The sequence below is a fragment of the Mytilus californianus genome, unplaced genomic scaffold (genome assembly GCF_021869535.1).
Source record: "Mytilus californianus isolate M0D057914Y unplaced genomic scaffold, xbMytCali1.0.p SCAF_6, whole genome shotgun sequence".
NCBI classification, from domain to species: Eukaryota; Metazoa; Mollusca; class Bivalvia; order Mytilida; family Mytilidae; genus Mytilus; species Mytilus californianus.
In genome coordinates this window covers 31,190,991-31,218,226 of record NW_026262712.1, presented here as the reverse complement: position 1 = coordinate 31,218,226, position 27,236 = coordinate 31,190,991, and the positions used below count along the sequence as shown (strand labels likewise).

The following is a 27,236-nucleotide window of genomic DNA, read 5'->3' as shown; positions in this document are numbered from 1 at the left end:
CGTAAAACAATGCCAAAAAGACAACTCTAACCTGGGACAAAATGGCGTTAAATAAAATAACGTACACAGGTAAATTCAAATATAATAATTTTGTTGTTAGAAGTACGGAAATATCTTGTACAAAATAAATGCATTTGTTGTTCATTGTGCGAGTACAGAAGTGAAAATTTATCGATGTTTGTTTATGATAGTATAATAAAAATACTGAACTTCAATGCAAATAAAAACGGGGAAGTCCATAAATAATGACAAATTCAAACCTTATAAATCAACGAAACAAGTGAAAAACAACTGCCATATTCCTGTCTTGTTACAGATATTAAATGATATAGTTTATCTTGCGAATTTGCAGTGAATTAGTGTCTTGCTTATTTTCCCTCATAACGTTATTGAATTTCATTATTTCAACATCAAATTTTTCAAAGTCTGTTTAACATCTTTTCTATGCAGGGAACATCAACCTTTCTTGCATCCTGCTTGCTGCTTTTGTATTACAAGTAAGTTGCAAAACTGTTACAGCAATAGGTACTGAGATGAAGGAATGGAAAGAATGTCTGTTTGCTAGTTCTTGTTTATGCAAAAACGTTCCTGGTTCAGAACAACTTATAGCGGATTGTTCTGACAAAGATTTACTTCGTATACCTAGATTACCAAACAATCTTCAAGATTTATCTTTCCAAAATAATAATATCAGTACAATAGAAGATGGGATTTTCGAAGGCAACTCTTTATTGAAGTCTTTGGATTTGTCTTTTAATAGAATAAGTCAAATAAGAAAAAACTCGTTCAAAGGACTCCACAATTTACTCTCTTTAAATCTAAGCAACAATGATTTGAAATATAAACACATGTCGTTTAAATATTCAGCCTTTTATTTCTCGGAGAAGTTGAAAAACTTGGATTTGAAAAGAAATGTCAACACCTCATTTGTGCCAGATTTATGGAAACTACGGTCTCTAGAATCGTTGTCAATAGATTATGTTTCAGACAAAATTGCATTTTTCGAAGAAAAATTTGTCTATTTAAAAAACCTTACAATTATAGATATATCTGGTTTTACAGGTTTTTGCAAAATGACCATACTTGCAAAGAAAACATTCTTGTTCTTGCCTCAAATAACTCATTTAAACTTATCCAAATGCAAAATACAATATATTTTGAAAGGAACGTTTGAGATATTGAGAAATATTTTTGAACTTGATGTTTCTTTGAATACATGTTTGGGATTCGAAACGCTTGAAAATATTACCACCGATTTGCAACATTCGGCAATTAAAATCCTTAAAGTTAACAACATTCATGGTATTTTCGGAATGACTACAGTACTAAAAACATTTCACATTTGGAATTTAAGAAATACATCACTTGTTAGGTTCGAAGCCGCTGGAAACCGTATCCAGGAAATAGAATACGGTACGATACAATATTTGCCTGAGTCCTTAAAAAGTGCAGATGTGAGGGACAACGTTTTTTCTTTAGGCAAATATGTGCTTGATCTAGTGGAACTGCCAATCACATCACTAGAAGTTTCTGATAATGCTTCTCCTCATGATGTTCTCACCTCCTACGTAGAAGAATGCCCTACTAGAGAAGATACTGTTACAATTTATTCCGAAAACAACTGGTTATTTAACATACTTCCAATTTTGGAAATGTGGAAAAAGAAATCCAATAAGTTTATTTTTCTTGTGCCAAGTAAACTGATAAAAGTTTCACTTAGATCAAGCAACCTGAAATTTGAAATACCAAACTTAAATTTCAGTGCAAATGAATTAAATTATATAAGTTTTAGTGACAATGTCTTGCACACATGGACAGGACCAATAACTAATGTGAATAACCTGAAATTTTTAGACCTATCGTCGAACTTCTGTTCTAATGTTTCAAAGACATTTTTCAGCAAAGACTTTATCAACTTAAGATTTTTACTGCTGCAAAATAATCTGTTGGGACTCATTCTACCAACGGATATCGATGGAGAAATATTTCAGAATCTTCAGAACGTCGTTCACATTAATCTCTCTAAAAACAAAATAGCGGATATACCAAATCTGTTATTTAAAATGCAAACAAATTTAGAAAGATTAGACATCAGTGAAAATATGCTCGATGACGTGAATTTTAAAATTTCTCAAATGAAAAAGCTTATGTTTTTGAATTTAAGGAATAATCGAATATCTAAGCTGAGTAAATATGCCATGAACGAGTTGGATTCTATTGCTGAAATGAATACAAATCTCACTATTGATCTCAGTGGAAATAATCTTGTATGTAATTGCGGTTCTCTGTCTTTTGTCAAATGGGCAGTTTACACACATACTAATTTTCATCGTCGGGAGAAATACGAATGTAAAACATCAGAAAACACCATCAATCTTCTTCAAAACCCTAAAGAAGTTTACGAAACCATACAAAAGGAATGTATGTCATATGAAGGTAAAATAATTGGAATTACAATAGGAATTTTGATGTTTATTTTTATTCTTTGTGGTGGTATCATTTACAGATACAGATGGAAACTACGCTATCTGTACTACATGATCAAAGTCAAATGGCATGACCACGAACATGAATCCAACAAGAAAGATGAAAGACTATACATGTATGATGCTTTCGTGTCATATGCCAACGAAGATGAAACATTTGTCCACAATACACTTCTACATAAATTAGAGAAAACTGGTGGAATTCAGTTGTGCTTGCACAGGCGAAATTTCCTCCCCGGAAATGACATCGCCACTAATATTACATCCGCAATTTATAACAGCCGGAAAACAATTGTCATAATGTCTTCAAATTATTTAGCATCGTACTGGTGTATGTTCGAATATAATATGGCTAAAATGGAGAGTATATATGAACGCAATTGTGAGAACATCCTTTTCTTAGTATTTTACGAGCATATTTCTGCTTGCGATCTTCCACTTCAAATTATCGAACTGGTTCATTGTCAATCATATATTGAGTATCCAAATGATGAGTACGGCGATGTTGTCTTTTGGGAACAACTAAGAAAGGCAGTTAAATCCTACTAATAAATCTGTTCTCTATTTGACGCTACATATCTTTAATTATATACAACGACGTCAGGCATGAATTTGCCTTATTATTTGTGTTTAATTATATGTTTTGTCTAGCATTATGTAAATAAGATTAAAACTTCTTCTCAAATAGATCAACTATCATCGCTTTCGCAGATAGGAATTACTCATGCCCGTTTATAGTAAGTAAATATTAACCAAATACGTACATGTTTATAAAACTTAATGTACACGGTGCTTTCAAGTACCACTTAGAGTTTAAATTTGAATAATAGACTAGCCAAAATTGTGTTTTTTCACCATCAATTACGTTGGTTAGATTTGATGATCTTCATTTGTTCAAAACTATTTGGCAGATATTCGGATGAGATTTCTATCCCGTGGATCGCCTGTTACGCTACAAACTAGTTAAATCTTAACATAGTAACAAGATACTCGCAGGACAACCTACTAACGTTTGACAACAAAATAGATATGAACTTTTATTGGTATTGTTATATTAATCGTTCTTTGTAGCTGTGGAGGATGTATAGATGCAAATCCATGCCTGGTCGAAATATTGAAATAACATCCTATGCCTAGAGCGTAATGGAAGTTGCTACGCTCCCTGTACGTTTAAGAAACCTTACAAAACTCTTAAATGGTCTTTAAATTGCTTTGTTGTAAAGTAACTTGTTGACCTATTCAACAATTTCTCATTTTCCATTGGAAGTGGAAATTATCCTCTAATAGTTCGATTGACTGACTTTCAAAAAGCTGTCAAAAGATTTATTTTTTGTCCTGAATATGCATAAAATATTTGTCCCTGAAATTGAACAAACAGCATCTTTTAGTATTGTCCCTCCAAAAAAAACTCGTCAAAGAAACCTGGCTTATAGTTTTGTTCGCCGTACGTTTCATCTACAAAAGACTCGTAAGTGACGTTCGACTGAAAAAGGTTCAAAAGCCAAATAAAGAATGAAGTTGAATGACATTTAAGACAAAAAAAAAAGGTTTTACAAAAGTTAATATTCTAGAGCTACCTTCAACCAGTTTTATCATGAACTAATAGAAATAACGTAAAATTCACTTGCTTATCAACATTGTATTACATAATCTGGAGTGTAATGAATATAATGAAAATTAAGAGAAAACAGTATGAAAGTTTGAATTCTGAAAAGAAGTAATTTGTGAAATGGCCAATTTATTTTAGGGAAAACAATTTAGAAATATTTTGATTTTGTTTTTCAAGAATTTGTAGTTCTAATTTAAACATACTCATGTTTCGATATACATGATTTGTTTGAATCGTTTTTTATCTTCTTTGCATAGGTTTTTTTTCTTGCTCCAATGGTTTTTGAAATAGGACCAGTGGAAAGATTTGCTTTGTTTTATTTATTTATTATTGTCTTAGTTTGTATAATATCTTACATTAGAAAAGAAATAGTATTATCTTTTTTTTTAATTTGAAAATAAAACATGTTCATTTTTCGTATGTCCTAAATATTATGAAAACAAATCCTTTACATTTAATTAATGAACTTTTCTTAGACAGCAGATCTATATGATATAAAATGTGAATATACATTTGTTCCAAAATATCGCATTGCTGTACCGGTTTCGTTCAATCGTTCTGTATCAAAATTATCCCTTTTTAAGATTGTCCGTCGGAAAACGTAAAATAACAAAAATACCGAACTCCGAGGAAAATTCTAAACGGAAAGACCCTAAGCAAATGGCAAAATCAAAAGCTCAAACACATCAAACGAATGGATAACAACTGTCATATTCCTGACTTGGTACAGGCATTTTCTTATTTAGAAAACGGTGGATTAAACCTGATTTATAGCTAGCTAACCCTCTCACTTGTATGACAGTCGCAAAAAAGTCCATTTTATTGACAACGATGTGTGAACAAAACAAATAGACATCATAGTCAGCAGTCAACATTGTGTTATAATCTTAATCACTACAAAAGCAAGCAAATATGTCAACAAAGACAAACAAAAAGGCATATAGACAAAGCTCATTAGCAAAAACGAAAGACAATAATACCAAAATTTACCATAGCACGACAACACAATGACCGGATGTACAAGTACCGAGCCACATCAAATGGATAATGCCAAAAATAGGCTAAACAGTTACAGTAATAAATTATAAAGACAACTTTTTTATTTGACCGAAAAAACACAGTGTGGAAAATTTTAATTAGTTATTTTCTTTTAACCATTGTATTTTGACAGCCAGCATAATTCGTTACACTTGTCTAAAGTAAGTTAGCAGTGCAAAGTATGTTTTTCTTTTCATGACCTGTTAAAATGTCAAAAAGAAGTTATCAGCAGCTATGGCTATATCTGTAGAAGGTGTCAAGGTATAAATGACCATGTATTCATGTATTTTGTTTTTTGTTTTATGATCATTTACCAAAACTGTTTATTATACATTTTACCTAATAACCATTGATAACTATTCCTTTAGTTTTGTTAAAGTATAGAATAAAACATTTTGAGTAATATGAGAACAATAGAAAGGATAGTTTTGACTAAAAAAAGGAATAATTTTGATACATATCGTATTTGATATACCGTTAAAAAGGGAAAAATTTTGATACATATCGTATTTGATATAGCGTTATTGATACACCATTATTGATAAACTTTTGGTAGAATTCGACGGTAAATAGAACAATTTTTAACGTTAATGAAAATCTTATGCAACTGTCATGGAAATTATAATAACGTTTTATATATAATTTGTGTTTTTCAATTAATGAGAAAATAATGTCAATAATTTTTGAAAAAGATAAAATATTTCCTTAAAATGTTAAACATATTAGATGTAAAATTAGAAAGGGAATGATAATATAAATTGGAGGATTCAGTTGAAAACCGTTCTATATTGTGACGTTTTTTGCCACATATGATATGGTGATACACACGGAAATATCTTTCATATTACGTAAGTAATGTTCGAAATGTGTGTAAGTGGCTTAGGAACACAATTATCCTCCTTTTGATATCCGTTGTCTATAAATATAGACCCTTATGTATACAATATTTTTTTTCTTAGTGTTTTATGCCTCAAACAGAAAGAAGGGGGATGAAGTTACACTGTAAAAAAAAATAACGTCATGATTTTATAAGTAAAGAGGTAATTTCTTCCAGTTGCAAACGGTAAATATTGGTATATTTAAAAGCTGTCAAAATGAATGCAAGACACATATAACATAGAATTGTCCATATTTTAATTTAGAACAGATGAAGTTTTCTATAATTTTGATATGATTTGTCTCAAAAGTATTACACTACTGCAAAAATAGTATTTAGAAAACGTAGGTGATTAAAAAAAAAGAATTGCATGTAAAAAAAAAATCGCTCCGAAATAACTGCGTTCCCTGGACAAGCGAAAGTTTTATTATCAACAATCACCTTGTTTCACAGTTAAAATTTAACAGCAGGAAGGTTATATTTTATTGAACCTCCCTTTGCGGACTAGCACTTCAGATAACTTGAATAAAGTATACGTTGTTAAGTATAAACTATTTCAAATGGCTTGCATTTTATTATGGAAATACAACAAAACTCAAAAGTTAAAATTTCGATGCATTTATTTCTACTAATTTTAAACTGATCACAAGAAAAGTTGCCATTGAAAAATATTTTAGTTTTCCAAAATTCCAAATGTTGAACAGGACGATAGGAACGGTATTTATCAATTGTTTGTTTTTCAGCACCACTTATTTCATCAATATCTATATTTGTAAAGTTATCTCATTATCATGTATGTTTATGTAATATAAGATGTAACCAATATTTGTATGATTTTTGGGGTTTTTCTGTGGCCTTTATTCAACGGAATGGTGTATCTTCACTCAAGAAAGGCTTGACTAGTTAAAGATGATTGATGTCCAGTTGTAAACAAATTGCTCGCATATTATGTAATAACTGAATTTAAAAAAATCCATTGAAAATAAGATAAATTCTTGTTCATTATTTTCAAATACCATATATCATTGTAGATGTGTCAACAAAAATGATTGGCATAAATTAGGACAACTTCTTGTTAAGAACAACTTAATCAATTCAAACCAAACTTAACAATTTGGCTGGTTGGAAGAATCGTAAAAAAATTATGCAAAAACCAGGAAAGACATGATCTGAAAATATATGTAAGCCTTACGAAATACGAATCGGAATATCACATGTCTAAATCTTAACTGCCCAAAGTCTAAGTAGAGGTAACTATCAAAGAGATGTCTTTAACATTAACTATATGATTATTTCATTTAAAAATATAAGCAAAATCAACCATGAAAGAGGTTCTCGAATTGAGGCAAGCATATCAAAGAACTTTTAGATTTTCTAGGGCAGAGAAGTAGGATAATTTAGATGTTTTTACGTTGATATGCATGTTCAAAATAGATTAAAGATATTTAACATGGTAAACTAATACTAATTACAGCATTTAATTCATATTATCGACAATCCGAATAACAACATTCATATTTTGATGTTGTTCTGTTTTATATTTATATTTACAAATTCAATCCCAAAATTTTATGGTTGCATTGTTCGTGAAGTCACTGTATAAAATTTTAGCAAATACATATTAAAATGTAAGGAAACATGGTCCCTTTATCAGCACATTTATAGTTTTCATTGGGAAAGAAATAATATTGAGTTCTTGTTGGCGAAGAATCTTCACATTTGTCAGTTTCCTTTTTAAAAGGAAGACCATTTAGTCTAGGAAAAGGAGGTGATACAAGAGGATTTAACGGACACATTTATATTTTTCCATCTGTACACTAAAATTGAGAATGAAAATGAGGAATGTGTTTAAGAGACAACAACTCGACTAAACTGCAGAAAAAGCCGAAGGCCAGCAATTGGTCTTCAACACAGCGAGAAAATCACGCACTCGGAGGCGGACTTCAGTGTGTACTAGTTCAGTGAAAATGGACGTCACACTAAACTCCGAAACATATAAATGAACTAAAATTAAAAAAAAAAAAAACAAGAATAACAAAGGCCAGAGAATCTTGACTTGGGACAGGCGCATAAATGCGGCGTGGTTAAACATGTTTTGTGAGATCTCAACCCTCCTCTAAACTTCTTGCCAGTGTAGAATAAACAAACACACAGCAATACGTACAGTAAAATCATTTAAAAAGAAGTCCGAGTCAAATGTCAGAATAGGTAACAAAAGAAACTAAGCAAAAAGACAATGATACATAAATAAACAAAGGACTACTAGCAGTTACTGACATTCCAGCTCCAGACCTCAATTAAACTGATTGAAAGATTATGTCTTCATCATATGAAAATAGACTAACTTATTGAGTGATGAAGATATATGTGCGAATATTTATTTTCGAATTCGTACCGTTTATTTTCTGCAGTTTGTAGGGCAGACTATTTTTTCATCCTTTTTGGGCAAGATTATTCATTTTCAGTTTTTATCAGACTAAACACGGTTCTAAAATTTTCCAAAACAGACAACAAAGAGTTGTTAATAAAAGTTTCGCGTAATGTGTTTCTTTTATTCCTGCGTGAGTACCTTTAACCTCTGTATTTGACCCCTTATCCTGATATATACCATCGATGTTGGGAAAAACAGTCTATAATTGGTTGTTTGCCGATGAAACTTAATTGGAGGTGTTCTAGTAGCAGTGCTGACGATGTTACAGAAATAAATCATGACATTCTAATGCAATTAGTTTGAAACAATAATTTTCATTGGACGTTGACTAATAGTCTGAGGGTTCTAATCCACGTTCTACCACTGTTCCTCAAAATTTTCTTTTTGTCAATATTTGAACCATTCAGAAGCGTACGAAAAGTATAGATACGTCTAGTGTTTATGTTTGACATCGGGAGTATACGTATGACGTCACATTGGTTAGATGCCAAAGACGATAAAACAGTTTTACGGACTTTTTCATTTATGGCGTTTTAAAGCCGCCAACAAATTTACTAAAATCGAATTCATTTTTAAATGTGGCATACGAATGGAGATACATGTATTGCATTTTAGGCTTTACCTTCACAAAATCTGATTTTACTGTCGCAAAGATCCGTTTATTAGCTCTGCTGCGCGTCGCTAGGTAAACTCTATTTGCGACAGTAAATTCTACGTTTTACGAAGTCAAAGCTTAGAATGCAGTTATCTCCTAATAAGGGACATACGTGGTCTCAAAAATGGTTGATATCGTAAAATGTATATCTCCGGTATGTTTCAATTTTCTCAGGTGCTCCGGAAGTTATTAACAAAATGCTTCATTGCTTCTGGTAGCTTCACGGTTTTAGATATATTAAATAGTTAAATCAATTTTTTATTTCTTCAATACCTTCAGTGGAATACTTACCAGTTTCTCTGTTCATCTCTCTTTACCTTTAGACCTCTTTTAAACGTAATACAAACAAGCGGCAAAGATGCCAAAGGAATGTTCGAAAGTCGAAAACAAATTTACACAGTCTTGGCAAAAGACAGAAACGACAAAAAATAAAGAAAACTGTGGTTTCATTATTATTGTTTGGATAACAATTTTCATGGATTTTTTGGATTTAAGTTAACTTTGAATTTGAATGATCAACAAAGTGCAAATTTTATGTAGGCTTATATCAAATATCCACGAAGTCACAATCATTCCATAATAAAAACAAATTGATATCCACGAAAATCCACAGTTGTACAAAGTAACACAGAAGAAACTAAAGACTGAGCACTATACATTCTTCATTTACAGTGGTGAGCGTCTGATACAAATAATGCATCAACAGATTTATGAGGAAGAACGGCTGAAATCGATACTGTAGACATTATGGTCACCATTTGATTGATACATTCAACAATACCTACCGTTATCTTGATAATATTTTTTCGTTAAATAATCAAGAGTTCTCTAAATATACTACCAAAATTTACCCAAAAGAACTTGCTTTAAATAAATCTAACATAAACAGCAGTAGTTGTCTTTTTCTAGATTAAAACATTTCAATTTCTAAAGGGAAACTCCATACTAAAAATTACGACAAAAGAGACGATTTTTCATTCCCTATTGTTAATTTTCCTTGATATTCCTTTGGCTCCGTCATACGGAGTATTTATATCCAAACTCGTTCGTTATGCCCGTGTGTGTAGTGATGTCATAGAATTTAACGATCGTAATCAATGCATCACTGGTAAATTATTAAGTCAGGGATTTCGTTACCCTAAATCACTTAAAACCTATACTAAATTCTTTCATAGATACAAATATTTGATTAGTAAATTTGTTTGTACTGGTAGAAAACTTATTAAAAACGGTATTCCACATCCTAAATTTTACGGTCATATTGTACTTAAAGCGCGGAAATCACTATGTGATCCGTGTAAACTCATGGAATCTTTAAACAAACTTATTAGTAAAGGTTATCTTATCAATGTTGTAATTAGATCTTTGAATATGGTTTACATTGGCACAAATATCGAATTTGTCATCAACAAATTAAAATATAACTAAATTTGTATTCCTTTCAAATGGTTTTTATGGATGTATAAATACACATCCACGTTCATTTTCTATATATAGATTACTTTGTATATATATAACATTATACATATTTATTAAAAGGTTAAATCTTAACTATCCTACTGTCTGTCGATACTTTTATTTTGGCATTGCACAAGTCATGTCTCCTTTGACTGTCCATGACGTTAAAATACTAAATCCCTGGGATGTGTTTTAGATGATTTTAGTCTCTGATGCATGATTTTTTACTATTAATTGTTTTTGGCTTTTAACTAGCTTTCAGTAAATGCGAGTACCTACGTCAAACACGCGATTCTACGCAAGAGTTAATGTTAAAATTACGATTCGGCTCAGTGCTTAAAGTCCCTCGATCCTTTATGGGTTGATTTGGCATACATAAATAAAATACAAAAATAAGTACTAGTAAGCAATGAACGAGGTTGTTAAATGTGATATATGCTTTTTTGTGCTTCTTTGTTAAACATTTGTTTGTTTTTGTTGTGATTAAGATTGTGACACGGTGTTGACTTCTTTACCCCTATTTTGACATTTTTACCTTTAATGTCTGTTTGTTTTAATCACGCATCTTTGTCAATATAAAGGAATTTGATGCGACTGCCATACAAGAGAGAAGTTTAGCGCTATAAAACCCGGGTCAATCCACCATTTTCTACATAAGAAAATGCCTGTACTAAGTCAGGAATATGACAGTTGTTGTCCGTTCGTTTGATGTGTTTGTGTATTTGATTTTGCCATTTGATTAGGGACTTTCCGTTTTGAATTTTCCTCGGAGTTCAGTATTTTTGTGATTTAACTCTCAAATCGTACTTTCGTGTTAATTGACCTGTTGATACAATTTGTAATGCATTTCTGTTATTTAATGTTTACTTATTTTGTGTTCTATCTCGTCTCAATATTTTTTATATATACCCCCTTCGATAAGTATTTAGTATGACGATAATTTTCACTTCTGTTCTCGTATTATGAACAACAAATTTTTATTTCTGTACTCCATGTACTTCTTACAACAAGATTATTTTGATTTACCTGTGTACGTTATTTTATTTAACGGCATTTTGTCCAAGGTTATGGTTGTCTTTCTGATATTGCTTTACATCTCACCCCCTTTTCTATTAATTTGTATTTACATTGTTTCATAGAATTTATTCCTTCAGTGTATGTTTTTGTTGATATGTCTTTTGATTGAGTTAAGACATTTCAATTGATATTTCATAGTGTGTCTTTGTATGTTGTGATGTTACACTATTATTTCAGGTAAAGGTGAAGGTTTGCGCCTGTTAAAACGTTCAACCCACCATTTTTTTCTTGAAATGTCCTGTACCAACTTAGGAAAATGGCCATTGGTATATTATAGTTCGTTTCTGTGTGTGTTACATTTCAATGTTGTGTTTTTGTTGTGTCGTTGTTCTTCTCTTATATTTGATGCGTTTCCCTCAGTTTTAGTTTGTAACCCGGATTTGTTTTTATCTCTATCGATTTATGAGTTTCGAACAGCGGTATACTACTGTTGCCTTTATTTAAACCTGCTGCATTTGTTTGCACCTGTACTAAGTCAGGAACCTGTTGTTCAGTGGTTGTCGTTTGTTGATGTAGTTCATAAGTGTTTCTCGTTTCTCTTTTTTATATAGATTAGACCTTTTGTTTTCCTGTTTGAATGGTTTGACACTAGTCATTTTTGGGGCCCTTTAAAGCTTGCTGTTCGGTGTGAGCCAAGGCGCCGTGTTGAAGACCTTACTTTGACCTTTAATGGTTTACTTTTACAAATTGTGATGTAGGGTTGTCTCATTGGCTCTCATACCACATCTTCTTATATCTATATAACAAGATTCGATTAACTGGTTGACTCAACATTTTAATTTTATCTTCTGAATCGACTGATGAGATTTGCGGTATACTACCGTTGTCCTTTTTTTAAAACAAACATGTGCCTGGTCCTATTGTATAATTGATAAACTTAAAGAGTCAAAAACCTTACCGAAAAGAGAGGTAATCGATGAACTCAAAAAGGAGCGTGAGATATATCAGTGCGCACAAACAAAGAATTTTAATTTAGTTTTATCATAATGGACCCTTCGCTTTGAGCACATAGGAAAAACGTCCTGTCTTTGCATTTATATCCATCACAAGTTACTTTAACTGACATTTTTTTCTCGATAGCCTTTTTTGTTAAATGAATCATACAAACATCATCACTTTTGTGATATCATACAGCAATTGCATTGAGATCAATTAACGCTAAGCTGAAACAAAGGCCTGAGTAATTAATTACTCACAGAATTTAAGAACCTATTTTCACGAGGTGTTAATTATCAGGAATTTCACAACTGTAGTCAACCTGGTAATAAATGTACATTTCAAATAATGTACAATTTTTATTTTTCTGTTTGTTGATATATTTTTTAAAGATAAGTAGTCCAATCACCATTTATAAGAAGACTTAATTCAAACCAAAGAACTCAACCCCATTTATGTGTTTTATTAAAGTAGAAATATTTTTGCATGATACATATGCACTAGGGACTTGACGGAGTTGAACTAGTAGAGAATAAAGAAATACAGAATAAAACAAAAAATGATAAAGAAACAAAGAAAAGAGGACAATGTGCAAAGAAATAAAGGATGAATAAAACTGGTTTATAAAATATATCAACGAACGGAACAGATGAAAATTAAATGTCTTTCTCAATACATGGTACTGGCATTTTTTTCAAAAATTGTGGGTTAAACCTGGTTTGAAAACTTTGAAAATGAACGCTGTTTAAATTTTACAAATTAAACCCCATCCCCGTCCCCGAGAATAAGACAAGAAAAACACAAAACAAAACGACTTAAACAAACATTATATCTAGAATACGAACTTTATTCGTGTTAAACCAATTGAAGATTGGTATTTCTTTAAGTAGAATTCGACAATGCCTTTACATTTCGAAATGAATGACAATATGACTAACTGCTACACATAAGAAAAAGAGAAAAAGGCTAAGTTATTAAAGAAAAAAGAAATAAAGGATACCGGAATCCTCCATGTTCACTCTATCTAGACCTCCATGCGTTTTTTGATCCCCAATTATGTGCTGATAAATTTATATATCATCAGAATCGATCAGTAGGATTATGCAGATGAATTTTATAAAGACTATTTCGCAATGGAAAATTATTAACATTTTTGTTAACTTCCTCCTTTAACAGGTAATGCTCACGTGAAGCATATATTGATTTAAAAAGCGTGCCAAGACTCTCGGTTCAAAATTATAATACAAAACAGGTGGGGTTTTTTAACGGATTTCATGTAATTTTATACAATTCATATTCAAATAACTGATCATGTTTCCTTTTATATTTCGTATAATAATTTAAAAGTTTACCCACCCAAATAGTTATCTTCTAACTGACTATAAATGAATTTTTATTCAAAATTTAAGATAAGTAAGTTGATGATCTGTTTAATAAATTATATAACATTGGGCTTATGAACAGGTTGGATCTATATTTGCAAACATTGAAATATAAAACACAAATCGGTCAACAAAATCTGTGTTAACTCTAGTTGTTAATCGCTGTCCATAGTATAGACATATGTCATGTTTAAATCTGTCAGCTCTGTTTAGCTCACTTTTATCGTTTCTTTAGGAGACACGGACTCAGTTGAAGGGTCTAGGGGGTTCAATCTGGAAGAAGATGTGATTTGTAGTTCATGCTTTGAGATTTTTATTTTACTATGAATTTATTAGTACTAAAAGGGGGACGAAAGATAACAGAGGGACAATCAAACTCATAGATCGAAAACAAACTGACAACGCCATGGCCAAAAATAAAAAGACAAATAGACAAATAATAGTACGGATGACACAACATAGAAAACTAAAGACTAAACAACACGAACCCCACCAAAAACTGCGGGTGATCTCGGGTGCTCCAGAAGGGTAAGCAGATCCTGCTCCACATGTGGCACCCGTCGTGTTGCTTATGTTATTACAAATGCGGTAAATAGTCTAAATCGGTAGGTCACATTCCTGAAAAGGGAACAGTATTGTAGTTACGACATAAGGAACATATCCGATACCATCTGTGAAACGGTTATTCCATAACGGTCAACCAACTCGTGATGGCGTCCGTAATATTTACCAAGGGATGATTTCAACTTCACCATTTGGAACTCTTCGTTTAATAGCTTCTTCGTGAGCAGCAATCCTCTATCAAGGAAATCATGATAGGAAATACAAGCCCTGGAATATCATATCAATTGGGAGATATATACTCTGTATGCAGGCGCTGCTGGAATGTTGCTACATAGAAATGGAGTTCACAATTGGGAAGCTGAAATCATCTCTTTTGTCGTAAAGTGTTGTTTTCAACCGACCCTCATTGTCAATTTCTAGTTGTAAGTCAAGATATGAGGCAGACTTAACTGTATCTGTAGTATCCTTTATCTCTAGTTCGATGGGATAGATTCGTTCAACATAGTCACCAAATTTCGTATTATTTAGTGAGAGAACATCATCTATATAGCGGAACGTAAAGTTAAAGGATATTGCTAACTTCTTATCTTTCTTCCTTTACTAAGTTAAGCGTAACGTTATTAAACAAAGATCTATATACAAGTCTAAATTGAAGACAACGTTCAAACCTATGATTGCGTTGGATACAAACCGCAATTTTTATACGTGTGCATTCAAAACAAATTTCTTGGTAGAGGGGTCTAAATACAGCACAAACAACATTTTCCAAAAGACCAAAAAAAGTGAAAACTTATATTTTAATAAAACGCATTTGACTAGCAGGTCAAACAACGGATGTTCTTAAACCCTGCTGACTGCAATTGGCGATTGCCAAATACACGGATCACCAGATGTAACAAAATGAATCTTAATTATTAATTTAATACCAAACAGAAAACAATAAACTTGCGGAAAAGATGGTATAACGCAAACAAAAGGTGCAAAAATGAGTACATAGTACAAATTAGGTAAAACATAGATACAAGGGGTATAAAAAAAAACCAACACTATGAAAACATCATGCATCAGCAACCACCCGCAAAGTAACGCATGAATCTAAAAAGCCTGAAAGTTGGATGCACGTTTACCGAGCAACGTTAACATGGCTAAGATTCATACGACCAAAAAAGGAACACAATAGTACAAGAAAAGTAGAGGGAAAACTGTAAAGTAAATAAAATGATACACAGCGTTACAATATCAAATCTAATGAGACAAGACAAGTTAGTTTTGTGAAAAATGACATGTTCCTGAATCCGAGACGTCGAAGTAGGAAACTTAGACCCCGTTTACCTTTTGACATTTAGATCGATTTAAGTCCAATGTGAACGCTTTGAATCGATCTTGAATCAGTATAAACTAAAACACCTAAAGAAGTCCTCAGTTTAGTTTGAATCGATCTAATATCAACCGATCTAACTTGGAATGTGAACTTAGGGATCGATCTAAACTAGTACGATTGAATCGAACATAATCTGTGCGCATCTATGGAGGCAAAACTACACGTGCAATTTATTTCAAAATGATCGACCAACACAATAGGGTTGATACATTTACCTTTCATGCAAACTAAAACAACGGAAAAATAGTTGCCTTCACCGTAGCATAAATTTTTGAAATCTGTGTGTTCTTTTCTTTTTTTTTTTTTTTTTTGTATTTTCAGGAACCGCAGCATCTCGCGATGTTGTAACATCTTTTCGAAAGTTTTTTTATTAAAAATTAACGAACACTGTACCTGATGTAAAAACAGCGATATCAACATTTGAACTTGTAATTCAAGGGAAACAATAACTTCGTCTTTTTTTTTTTGCAAGTGTGAGTATCAACACATTGATTTGGTTAAATATTTCTATTTATATCCAAATTGTTTACAGTTTCACGTGTAATAAGGCCAGATTAATTGCATGTTTACTTGAAGTGTGAACTCAGTGGTTCAGATTAAACCAATTGAGATCGTTGGGATAAAAGGTAACGTTAACGCTAACTGGTTTTATTTGCATTGATGTTTTTGTCGTGGTTCTCCTCTTGTGTTTGGTGTGTTTCCCTCAGTTTTGGTTTGTGGCCCGGATTTGTTTTTTTCTCAATCGATTTATGAATTTCGAGCAGCGGTAAACTACTGTTGCCTTTGTTTAATTTAGATTGAACGGGATCTTATGGCGTAATCAACTTAAAGACAGAAACATTGGAAAGATATAATACGACAATATAATGTGACAGAAACCGTCGTATTTTATCCATAGACATCACCAATTAAATTGTTTTACATAATGAGCACAATATATATTTTTGAATAAAATAAATAACACTGAGGATTACATATGTATCGATTAGTAGTTTTTGAATTTTCCCTTGTGTCTGAAGAATCGATGCAAACTGTTGATTGCTAAAAAAAAGCAAAAATTACTAAGGAAACACTCAAAACTTATAAGTAAAAAACAACTGGCAACACCCCCTCCAAAATACTACAAAAGACTAGAAAGTCCACAAAACAATACATATAACCTATATTAATAATAGGGTCATCATTTACGTTTTGTCAACATCCTTCAGTGTGGAAACATTTTTTGTTTATTGCGCAAAAGGACCATGGCATGACACTTTGTTGGTACAGTGATACTTTTTGAAGGAACATCCTGCATTACTGTTCTTTTACATACCCCAATTTCATCGTATAATTTTTTTTTTGGTTTTGCAATATCCTCTTACGTCGGAAAGGACGTAGGTGTAAGCATCTGTACATTACCGTCTGGCCTTTAAAAATAAACAAAATCAATACCATACGGTTCACTTTAAAAGGTTCCGTCATAAAATATAATTGTTAAACAATTCAAACAAGTAAACCAACGGCCTGATCTGTGAATGCTGAATTAATAAACGGAAAACATATATGACAGACAACAACCATCCACAATCACCGAATTACAGGCTCTTGACTTTGGACAGGCATTTACAGATTGATTTGTTAAACCAATGAAACAAAGAACTGTTGGACTACTGGGTTGTCGACCTAACGGACCCATTCTTTACGCCTTTTCAGCTGTAATCAAAATCAATAGCATACTTTAACATGACGATCATGTCAAAACAATGTAAAATAGAATGGTCCTAGTAAAATTTTGTTACTTAAAACTTCTTTTCTAATTTAGAATTTCAATTTCATTTATCATGTTTATATTTTTTCACACCATAGGGTATTCAAAGGTCGGTTTTGGCCAAATAAAATTTAGTTTTTGAGAACTATTACAAATATGCACATAATGTTTGTAAATGCATAAAATCAAGAAATATAAATCAATTACATAAGATGTTTGATGTATTGACGTCACAATTACGTCACAATATGCACAGTTTTCATGAAAACTGCAGAATTGATTTTTTTTTTAATACACCGTAAGCAATCGGGTCAACATCAAAGTTAATTGACACTTTGTAACAACTATCAACATTATTCTACCAAATACAAAGTTGTTTCTTGGGTGCGCACATATATCATTCAAATCTAAGATATACTTAAAAGTGGGCGTAAAACAAGAAAAATACAAAATATTTACATAATATACAAATTTCGTCAATGTTTGTAACTCGTTTAATGTGAAATTTGTTTTTATTTCAGAATACCTTTATACCTTAGTGTAATTTGGACAAATTTAAGAATATGTATTAGAACTTTTTGATTTGCAGTAATATTTGGTTCAAATGAGGGCCTTATTGCCCCTTCTCCTGTTGGTCAACCTTTTAAGTACTTTCGTGAACAATAAATTTCACAACTGTCTAAACAATTAAAACAGATAAACCAATCACCAACAATCCGCTCTGAGAAAAAACAAGACATGCTCTAAATGGCCAGACTTATCAGTACGGTTTCAAAACAACGTTGTATTTCTAAACAAGTTAGGCTGGTCCTCTCCCTTGCAACATATACCTTTGTTGTCTTATATCTGTCAGAGCCAAATAGATAAAGGACAGAGAACCAGTCTATAAACAAGTCTATATTCACGCTCCCTTTACCTGACAAGACCAAATGTTATAAAAGTAAAACACACAGTAATAAAACATGAACAGTCCAGCTACCAACAACTACCTAGCTCTCTTTTGATTCTTTCTGATTTCTTATGTTTTGTTCAAGCAGCAAGTACAAAGTTACATTACTTACTTACTTACTTACTGCCCATTACGCCTATTGGCGTGTGGGGCAGCAACGAAGTTTCTCCACATCTGTCTGTTTTGTGCCATCTTCTTCAAGCTCCCCCAAGTATGTTGGAAATATGCCATCTTAGACTCAACTGTGCGCCACCATGTTATCTTAGGTCGTCCTCTTCGTCTCTTTCCTTCTGGGGTCCAGAATATTGCTGCTTTTGTTAGTTCTTCTTACGTAGAACATGGCCAATCCATCTCCATCTTCTCCTGCTAATGAGTATGTTGATCTCTTCCTGTTTGCATGTATTGAGGAGGTCCTGGTTGGTGATCTTTTTGTGGCCAAAATATCCTCAGGATTCTCCTCAGATTCTTGGTATGGAATGTAGAGAGCTTCTGTTGGTCTGCCTCTGTCATTCGCCAACATTCAGAACCATACAACAGGATAGGTAGTATACAACTGTTGTAAAGTTAACCTAACCAGAAATGAATTTTCGAAATGTGCATAGTTCATGATGCATCCGATTTACTTCTTTTAAAAAAAATTATGCTTGTCAGTGACATTAGTTGTTTATAAATGTTTTTTTTTTCATCACTAGGTACTTGATGTTTGCGACGTATTTTTCCTTGATTTTGTAAAAAAATCCCAACTGTTTAAGACTAGAGGTGGCATGTTGATTTCTATAAATATGATTAAAATGTTACATATATCATGCGTACCTGATGCAGCAACCGAACGACAGAATACATCTAGTCAACATGCTGTCTTCAATGAAATAAAGACGATTGACTACTAAGTTTGTACATTTCATATTTACAAAGAAGTGTTATCAAATATGAGCAAAACGATCAGGTTTTGGCAATTCAACTCGATTGGGACAGGATACTAGTAGTACAACGATTCATATTGCCATACAAAGCAGTTATAAAAGAGGGACGAAAGATATCAGAGGGACAGTCAAACTCATAGATCAAAAACAAACTGACAACGCCATGGCCAAAAATGAAAAGACAAACAGACAAATAATTGTACAGATGACACAACATAGAAAACTAAAGACTTAGCAACACGAACCCCACCAAAACTGAGGGTGATCTCAGGTGCTCCAGAAGGGTAAGCAGATCCTGCTCCACATGTGGCACCCGTCGTGTTGCTTATATTAATACAAATTTGGTAAATAGTCTAATTCGCTAGGTCACATTCGGGAAAAGGGAAGGGCATTGTAGTTACGACATAAGGAACATATCCGATCTCATCTGTGAAACGGTTATTCCATAACGGTCAACCAACTCGTGATGGCGTCCGTAAAATTTACGAAGGGGTGATTTCAACTTTACCATTTGGAACTATTGTCAATTTGCTGACAAAAAAATATACACAATTAAGATTTCATTCCTAATCCGTAACTATAAAACATGTTCTGAAAGTGTTACTACAATTGAAAAATTTGAGATGATGACACTATTCCTATTCAATCAAAATCAACTGCTCTGTTTAGAACAAGAGAAACGATAATTAATTATTTATTACTTTTATGTAAATAAAATGAAGTTATCTCAAATCGTTCTAGCTAACGCTACTTAGATATGTGAAGACTTCCTTCCTCCGTGTTTTGAATTTTAAACTGTAATAACTTCCTGACCTTGAATTCTTGACATCTTCTTCTGGGTTCGGTAACTTTATAATAGCAATAGAATTGTGCGTCTTATTTCTTTCTTCTTAGTTTGTTAGTAAGATGTGTAAGTATATATTTTCTTTTATTCAAAAAATCATTACATGTTTAGAAAGAATTAACCTATTTTGTATGAAAAATTTTAATTAAACTAATGCTTGTATTCAATACTGCAACCTTATTCAAATTTTCGTCCCTTTCATTTCTGGAGTGATTTTTACATGTCAATTGAGATCGATACAATTTTATCCTTCCACACAGCACGAAAGAAACGTCTGAAACTTTGTCAATGACTGTCGTTTCAAAATAATATTTGTTTTGTCCAAATAGAAATTGGATTTTGACATTTTAGTTGTCTTTGATTGATTCGTTCACAACTGTCTAACCCCAGTGATTAGATATTGACAACTACGATTAAAGGCGTCATGCCAACTTCTATATTTGTAGTTAAATTGATACAAAGGAAATATGTTCTTGAGACAGCAATCTTTAGACAAATGACATCTCAGAGGTTACTAAATCACAGACAAGTGACTACACAGTTTGTGACGCTCTAAATTGCACAGAGTCTAGACAAAGTGTGAATAAATTGAACATAGCATATTGAAGATCTGTTATCAACACCAAATTCCTACAGAAAAAATACTAGGACCTATTTAAAAAACACTTCTCAGATTCCTGACTTGGTCGATGTCATTGCTGGTGGACGTTTCGTCCCCGAGAGTATTATCCGTCCAGTTCTTGTTTTTTTGTAAACATAGTGTGACTGTATAAAATGTTGAATTCGTCGAAATTTTAGGATTTTTCTAACCCTTGTCATATATTTCCTTAGTCCTATTTGGCACAACTTTTCAAAGTTTCGATTTCTATTGGTTCTCAACTTTGTATTGAATTTTGCCTTTCAACTAATGATTCCTGCACCACCAATGTGTCTTACATAGACGAAAAGCACGTCTTGCGTAACAAAATATAAGCCTGATATAATTGATGGGTATTTTAAAACTATAATTAAATTTTCTTTTCTTCGTTTGATACACTTCAAACCAGTAAAAGTCTGAAATGGCCTATATTTGTACTCGACTGTACTGATTTTTAAACGACCAGTCTGAAGTGGTCTGAAATTTACTTGATATTACTCGACTGTAGTCTGAACCATACTTAACAGTCTGAATTTGTATTCGACCTTTACTCGACTAGTACTCAAACATTTTATAAGTGTCTGAACAATACTCCACCAAGTCTTTACCATTCCCGACCTAGTCTGAACCATACTCGACCTAGCCTGAACCATACTCGATCAAGTCTTAACTAACCTAGACCTATTTCTGTATGTACAATGTATCTATTGTATTTCATCAATTTAGGAACAATTTTTAACAACAGATATTTCCCTTGGCTAGAAATGTGAACAACAATTTGAAATCCTAAATGTATTTAATATAGAATTGAAATCAAAATTTCACAATCAACATTTCATAATCATCAACACTTATATATATATATATAATACAATGTATATCACCTTTGAAATAAAAATAAAACAAGATGATCAAAGGAAGTGATTTCTGGTCGGAAAAAAAATATCATGTAATAAATTAAGTTTTAGGTTAAACGAATTTTAATATACATGATCATGTTCGCATTACATTATGTAAGACTATATTGAAAATACTAGAACTTTCGACCATTATTCAAATATCTTAAATGGAATTCAAAATGTTTTAAATGTTTCAGATATATTATATGGTAACGGGAAAATTTTCAACACTAACCTTAGCCTGGTATACATTTATGGTGTCAGTAAAGTTTAGTTAATAACGCACTGCACATTTTTTTTATATTTACATAAAACAACTTAATGAAGTTTAAAGCTGACACCTGTGTTTTGTCAAACCAAGAACATGATATTATAGAACTTCCATAGCAATACTTGATAACCTTTTCAAAAAAGGAATTGTGTTCTAAAGTTGCAATAAAAATAAAGGTTGGTTATTCAATTTTTGTCAAAATTAAAGACATCGCATACAAGAAGCACTTAAATAAGGTTTAATTACCTCAGTCATGTTTTGTGTGTCAGTACAGGTGTGTAGAAAACCCTATTGTTCTCTAAACTCGTGTATTATTTTTCTAGCGAATTCAAAAGGCCTTGTGATTTAAGTTTACAGGATGTTGTTTAATTTTCAAAGGATGTTATTTAAAATTTGTTACTCTCTGACCAGGTGTGCTCTTTTTAATAAGTGTACCCCAAGCAGAAGGCATTACTTTATAGATTACCTCTAATCAGAAGAACAATTTTCGTGATTTAAACTTTTCTTATTTTTGTTATCCCTTTTAGATATATATTATATAAATATATATATAACAACATCTTAGTATAATACCATCTTATATTAGTATCGTTGTGCAAATCTCTAGACTTATATATATATATATATATATATATATATATATATATATATATATATATATGGCCAAATTATATTTAGAATAAATGTATTTTTTGATATAAGGTTTAACAATTTCAGTGATTTTGTTGACTGTTGTTATATCAGTTAAAAAAATAGTTATACAACTATTGTATGTAACCATGAAACCTATGTAGTTTTTTTAAAGATGAATTAAGTTTTGTTAAAAAAAAACAAATGGCAACCAAGAAGCACCTTGATAAGGTTTATTTACCCTCAGTACAGGTGGGGTTTTCAGGTTAAAGGAAATGTTTTTTAATTGTACCAGGACTCAAACTTTAAAATTAGATCATTTGACTATCTTGATTTGATAAATTTGATAATCATGCAAGGATGTAAAAATCTGTAAATATGTCTTTTCTTTATTGTTGCTGTTGTCTTGTCAGATAGACAATAGATAGTTACATACATAGTTAAAATTTAAAAAAGTAGAGGTTATTTGTACAAATCTAGAATGGGTTAAGACTGTTTCAGATTAGTCGACTTATAGCACAGACTTTTTTCAATGGCAAAGATAAGGGTCAAGTACAAATCAGGACTGTCGAGTGCGGTTACGATTGGGTCGAGTTATATCGAGTAAAATTCAGAACAATTCAGACTGGTCGAGTACAAATCAGTACAGTGGAGTAAAGATATAGGCCATTTCAGACTTTTACTGGTTTGTAGTGATACATTTACGATTGACAGCAACTTTCATCAGTTCACAGAGTTCGACAACTTTCAATTTTCAGTGAATTATAATCCAGCTTATTTCCCATCATAACGCAACTGCATTTATTTTGTTTTAACAGTGCATCTTTCTCATGCAGTCTGAAATTTATTTAGTGCTTATTTTCTCTGCAGGGAACATCAACCTTTCTTACATTCCGGTTGCTGCTTTTGTATTACTAATAAGTTGCAAATTTGCAATAGTCCATGATATGAACGAATGGAAAGCATGTCAGTTCGCTAGTACTTGTCTGTGCAAAAACGCTCCTGGTTCAGAACATCTTATAGCGGATTGTTCAGAAAAAGAGCTACTCCGTATACCTAGGTCACCAAACAATCTTCAAGACCTACATCTCCAAAATAATAATATCAGCACAATAGAAGATGGGATTTTCGAAGGCAATTTTTTACTGAAGTCTTTGGATTTGTCTTTTAATAGAATAAGTCAAATAAGAAAAACATCTTTCAAAGGACTCCAAAATTTACTCTCCTTGAACCTCAGCAACAATGATTTGAAATATGAAAACAGGTCGTTTGAATATTCAGCATTTCATTTCTTGGAGAACTTGAAAAGCTTGAATTTAAAAAGAAATGTCAACACATCATTTGTGCCAGGTTTATGGAAATTACGGTCACTAGAATCGCTGTCAATAGATTATGTTGCAGACAAAATCGCAATTCTCGATGAAAAATTTGTATATTTAAAAAACCTTACAATTATAGATATGTCTGGTTTTACCGGTAATTGCATAATACATATACTAACAAAGAAGACATTCTTGTCCTTGCCTCAAATAACTCATTTAAACTTATCCAAATGCAAAATACAACATATTTTCAAAGGAACGTTTGAGATATTAAGAAATATATTCCAACTTGATGTGTCTTTTAATACATGTTTAAGATTCGAAACGCTTGAAAATATTACCACTGATTTGCAACATTCGGCAGTTAAAATCCTGAAAGTAAACAACATTCATAGTATTTTCGGAATGCCTACCCAACTGAAAACTTCTCACATTTGGAACCTAAAAAATACATCACTTATTAAATTCGAAGCCGCTGGAAACCGTATTCAGACAATAGAATCCGGTACGGTACAATATTTGCCTGAGTCTTTAAAAAGTGCAAATGTAAGCGACAACATTTTTTCTTTAGGCAAATATGTGCTTGATCTAAAGGAACTGCCAATTACATCACTAGACATTTCTGATAATGTTTCTCCTTATAATGTTTTGTCTTCCTACGTAGAGGAATGTCCTCTTAGAGAAGAGACTGTTACAATTAATTCCATAAACAACTGGTTTTTTAATGAACTTCCAATTTTTGAAATGTGGACAAAGTTTGTTTTTCCTGTGCCAAGAAAACTGATAAAAGTCTTTATTAGGTCAACCTACCTGAAATATGAAATACCTATCTTACGTTTCAGTACAAATGAGTTAAAATATGTAAGTCTGAGTGACAATGTCTTGCACACATGGACAGGCCCAATAACGAATGTAAAAAAACTGACAGTTGTAGACTTATCGACAAACTTTTGTTCTAATATTTCAAAGAAATTTTTCAGTCCAGATTTCGTCAGTTTAAAGTACTTACTGCTGCAAAACAATCTTTTAGGACTCGTTTTACCAACAGATGTCCAGGGAGAAATATTTCAAAACCTGTATAACGTCGTGTACATTAATCTTTCTAAAAATAAAATAACGAATATACCAAATCTGTTATTTAAAAAGCAATACAATTTAAAAAGATTAGACCTCAGTGAAAATATGATTTGGGATATCAACTATAAACTTTCACATATGAAAAATCTCATGTTTTTGAATTTAAGGAATAATAGAATATCTATGCTGGGTGAATATGCAATGACCGAGTTGGATTCGATTGCCAAAATGAAAAAAAATCTCACTATTGATCTTGGTGGAAATAATCTTGTATGTAATTGTGAATCTCTGTCTTTCGTCAAATGGATAGTTAACACACCTACTAATCTTCATCGTCGGGAGGAATACGAATGTAAAACTTCTCAAAATACCATCATTCTTTTTCGAAACCCAAAAGAACTTTACGAAACCATACTTAAGGAATGTATGTCGTATGAAGGTATAATAATTGGAATTACAACAGGAATATTAATTTTTGCTTTTATTCTTTGTGGTGGTATAAGCTACAGATACAGGTGGAAACTCCGCTATTTATACTACATGGTCAATATCAAATTGCACCAAAGCGAATATAAATCAGCCAATACAGATGAAAGACTATATATGTATGATGCTTTCGTATCATATGCCAATGAAGATCAAGCATTTGTCCACAATACACTTCTTCGTGAATTAGAGAGATATGGTGGAATTCAGTTGTGCTTGCACAAGCGGAATTTCCTACCCGGAAATGACATTGCCACTAATATTACATCCGCAATTCATAACAGCCGAAAAACAACTGTCATAATGTCTTCAAATTATTTAGCTTCGTACTGGTGTATGTTCGAATATAATATGGCTAGAATGGAGAGTATATATGAGAGCAATTGTGAGAACATCCTTTTTCTAGTATTTTACGACCAAATTTCTGCTTGCAATCTTCCACTGCAAATAATCGAACTGGTGCATTGTCAATCATATATTGAGTATCCAAATGATGAGTACGGCGATGTTGTCTTTTGGGAACAGCTTAAAAGGGCAATTAAATCCTACTGATGAATCTTATCTCAATTTGACGCTATATTTTTTAGAATTATCAAATGATTATAAAGAAATACTTTCGACGTGCATTTGGCTTTATATTTTGTTTTTATTTAGATTTTTTGTCTAGACGATATGTACATTAGACATGTTAGATTATAACTTCTACTCATTTAGAACAGTTGTTATCGCCTTAGCAAACAAGAATTGATGATGTAATTTTCAAGCATGTAAACCACATATTTACAGACTTCGCCACATTGTGCATGTCGTTATAATGTATAAAATGTTATAGAACTACGATGTGCCTTAGAATACCACCTAGAGCTTAAATCTGAATACGAGATAAAAAGAGTGTGTTTTTCATCATTAATGCTGTTGATTAGATGTTAGGATCTTTATTTGTTCAAAACTTTTAGGCAGATCTTCTGCTGATTTTTATATCACGTGGAGCATCTTTTATGTAATAAGAATAATCACGGATGCTATAAAATAGTCAAATATTCAACGTAGTAACTAGTTACTCAGAGTATAATCTACTAATGTCTGAATATAATTTAACTTTCATTGGTATTGTATTAATGATCGTTAATATTAATAAGAAGTTAAGTTCATTTTAGGTGTGGTTGATTTGTATAAATGAACATCACTGTCCGGTCGGGATATGGACATAAATTCTAACAACTAATGTAAAGAGATATGCCAAACTCAATGCATGTTTAAGAAGCCTATATAACTCTATTTGAATGGTCTTTTAATTATGGTGTTGCAAATCACTTTGCTAGCCTATTCACAAACTCTCATTTTCCATTTGCATTTGAAATTATCATCGACTATTCCGGTCGACTTACTTTTAAGAACCTGCCTTATGATTTATCTAAGCCAAAGCAACATATTGAAATATTTTCTCTTTAAGATACGCTCAACCGGTTTTATCATGACATAATAGAATTAAGTGACGAAATAGTCAATTGCTTATCATCGTTAATTTATATAGTATGGAATTTTATGCATATA

General features: G+C 32.1%; 2 protein-coding genes across 2 annotated transcripts; both read left to right on the top strand.

Moving 5' to 3' along the window:
* Positions 1-456: 456 nt before the first annotated feature.
* LOC127704798 (toll-like receptor 4) lies at positions 457-4,511 on the top strand. Its single transcript, XM_052209014.1, has one exon. It carries the CDS (start codon positions 534-536, stop codon positions 3,033-3,035), a length of 2,502 nt encoding a protein of 833 aa, XP_052064974.1. The 5' UTR covers positions 457-533; the 3' UTR covers positions 3,036-4,511.
* A 14,420-nt stretch (positions 4,512-18,931) lies between these two features.
* LOC127705562 (toll-like receptor 4) lies at positions 18,932-26,291 on the top strand. The gene is made up of 2 exons (XM_052209888.1): positions 18,932-19,062; positions 24,962-26,291. Exons 1-2 carry the CDS (start codon positions 18,932-18,934, stop codon positions 26,232-26,234), a joined length of 1,404 nt encoding a protein of 467 aa, XP_052065848.1. The 3' UTR covers positions 26,235-26,291.
* The last annotated feature ends 945 nt before the right edge of the window (positions 26,292-27,236 follow it).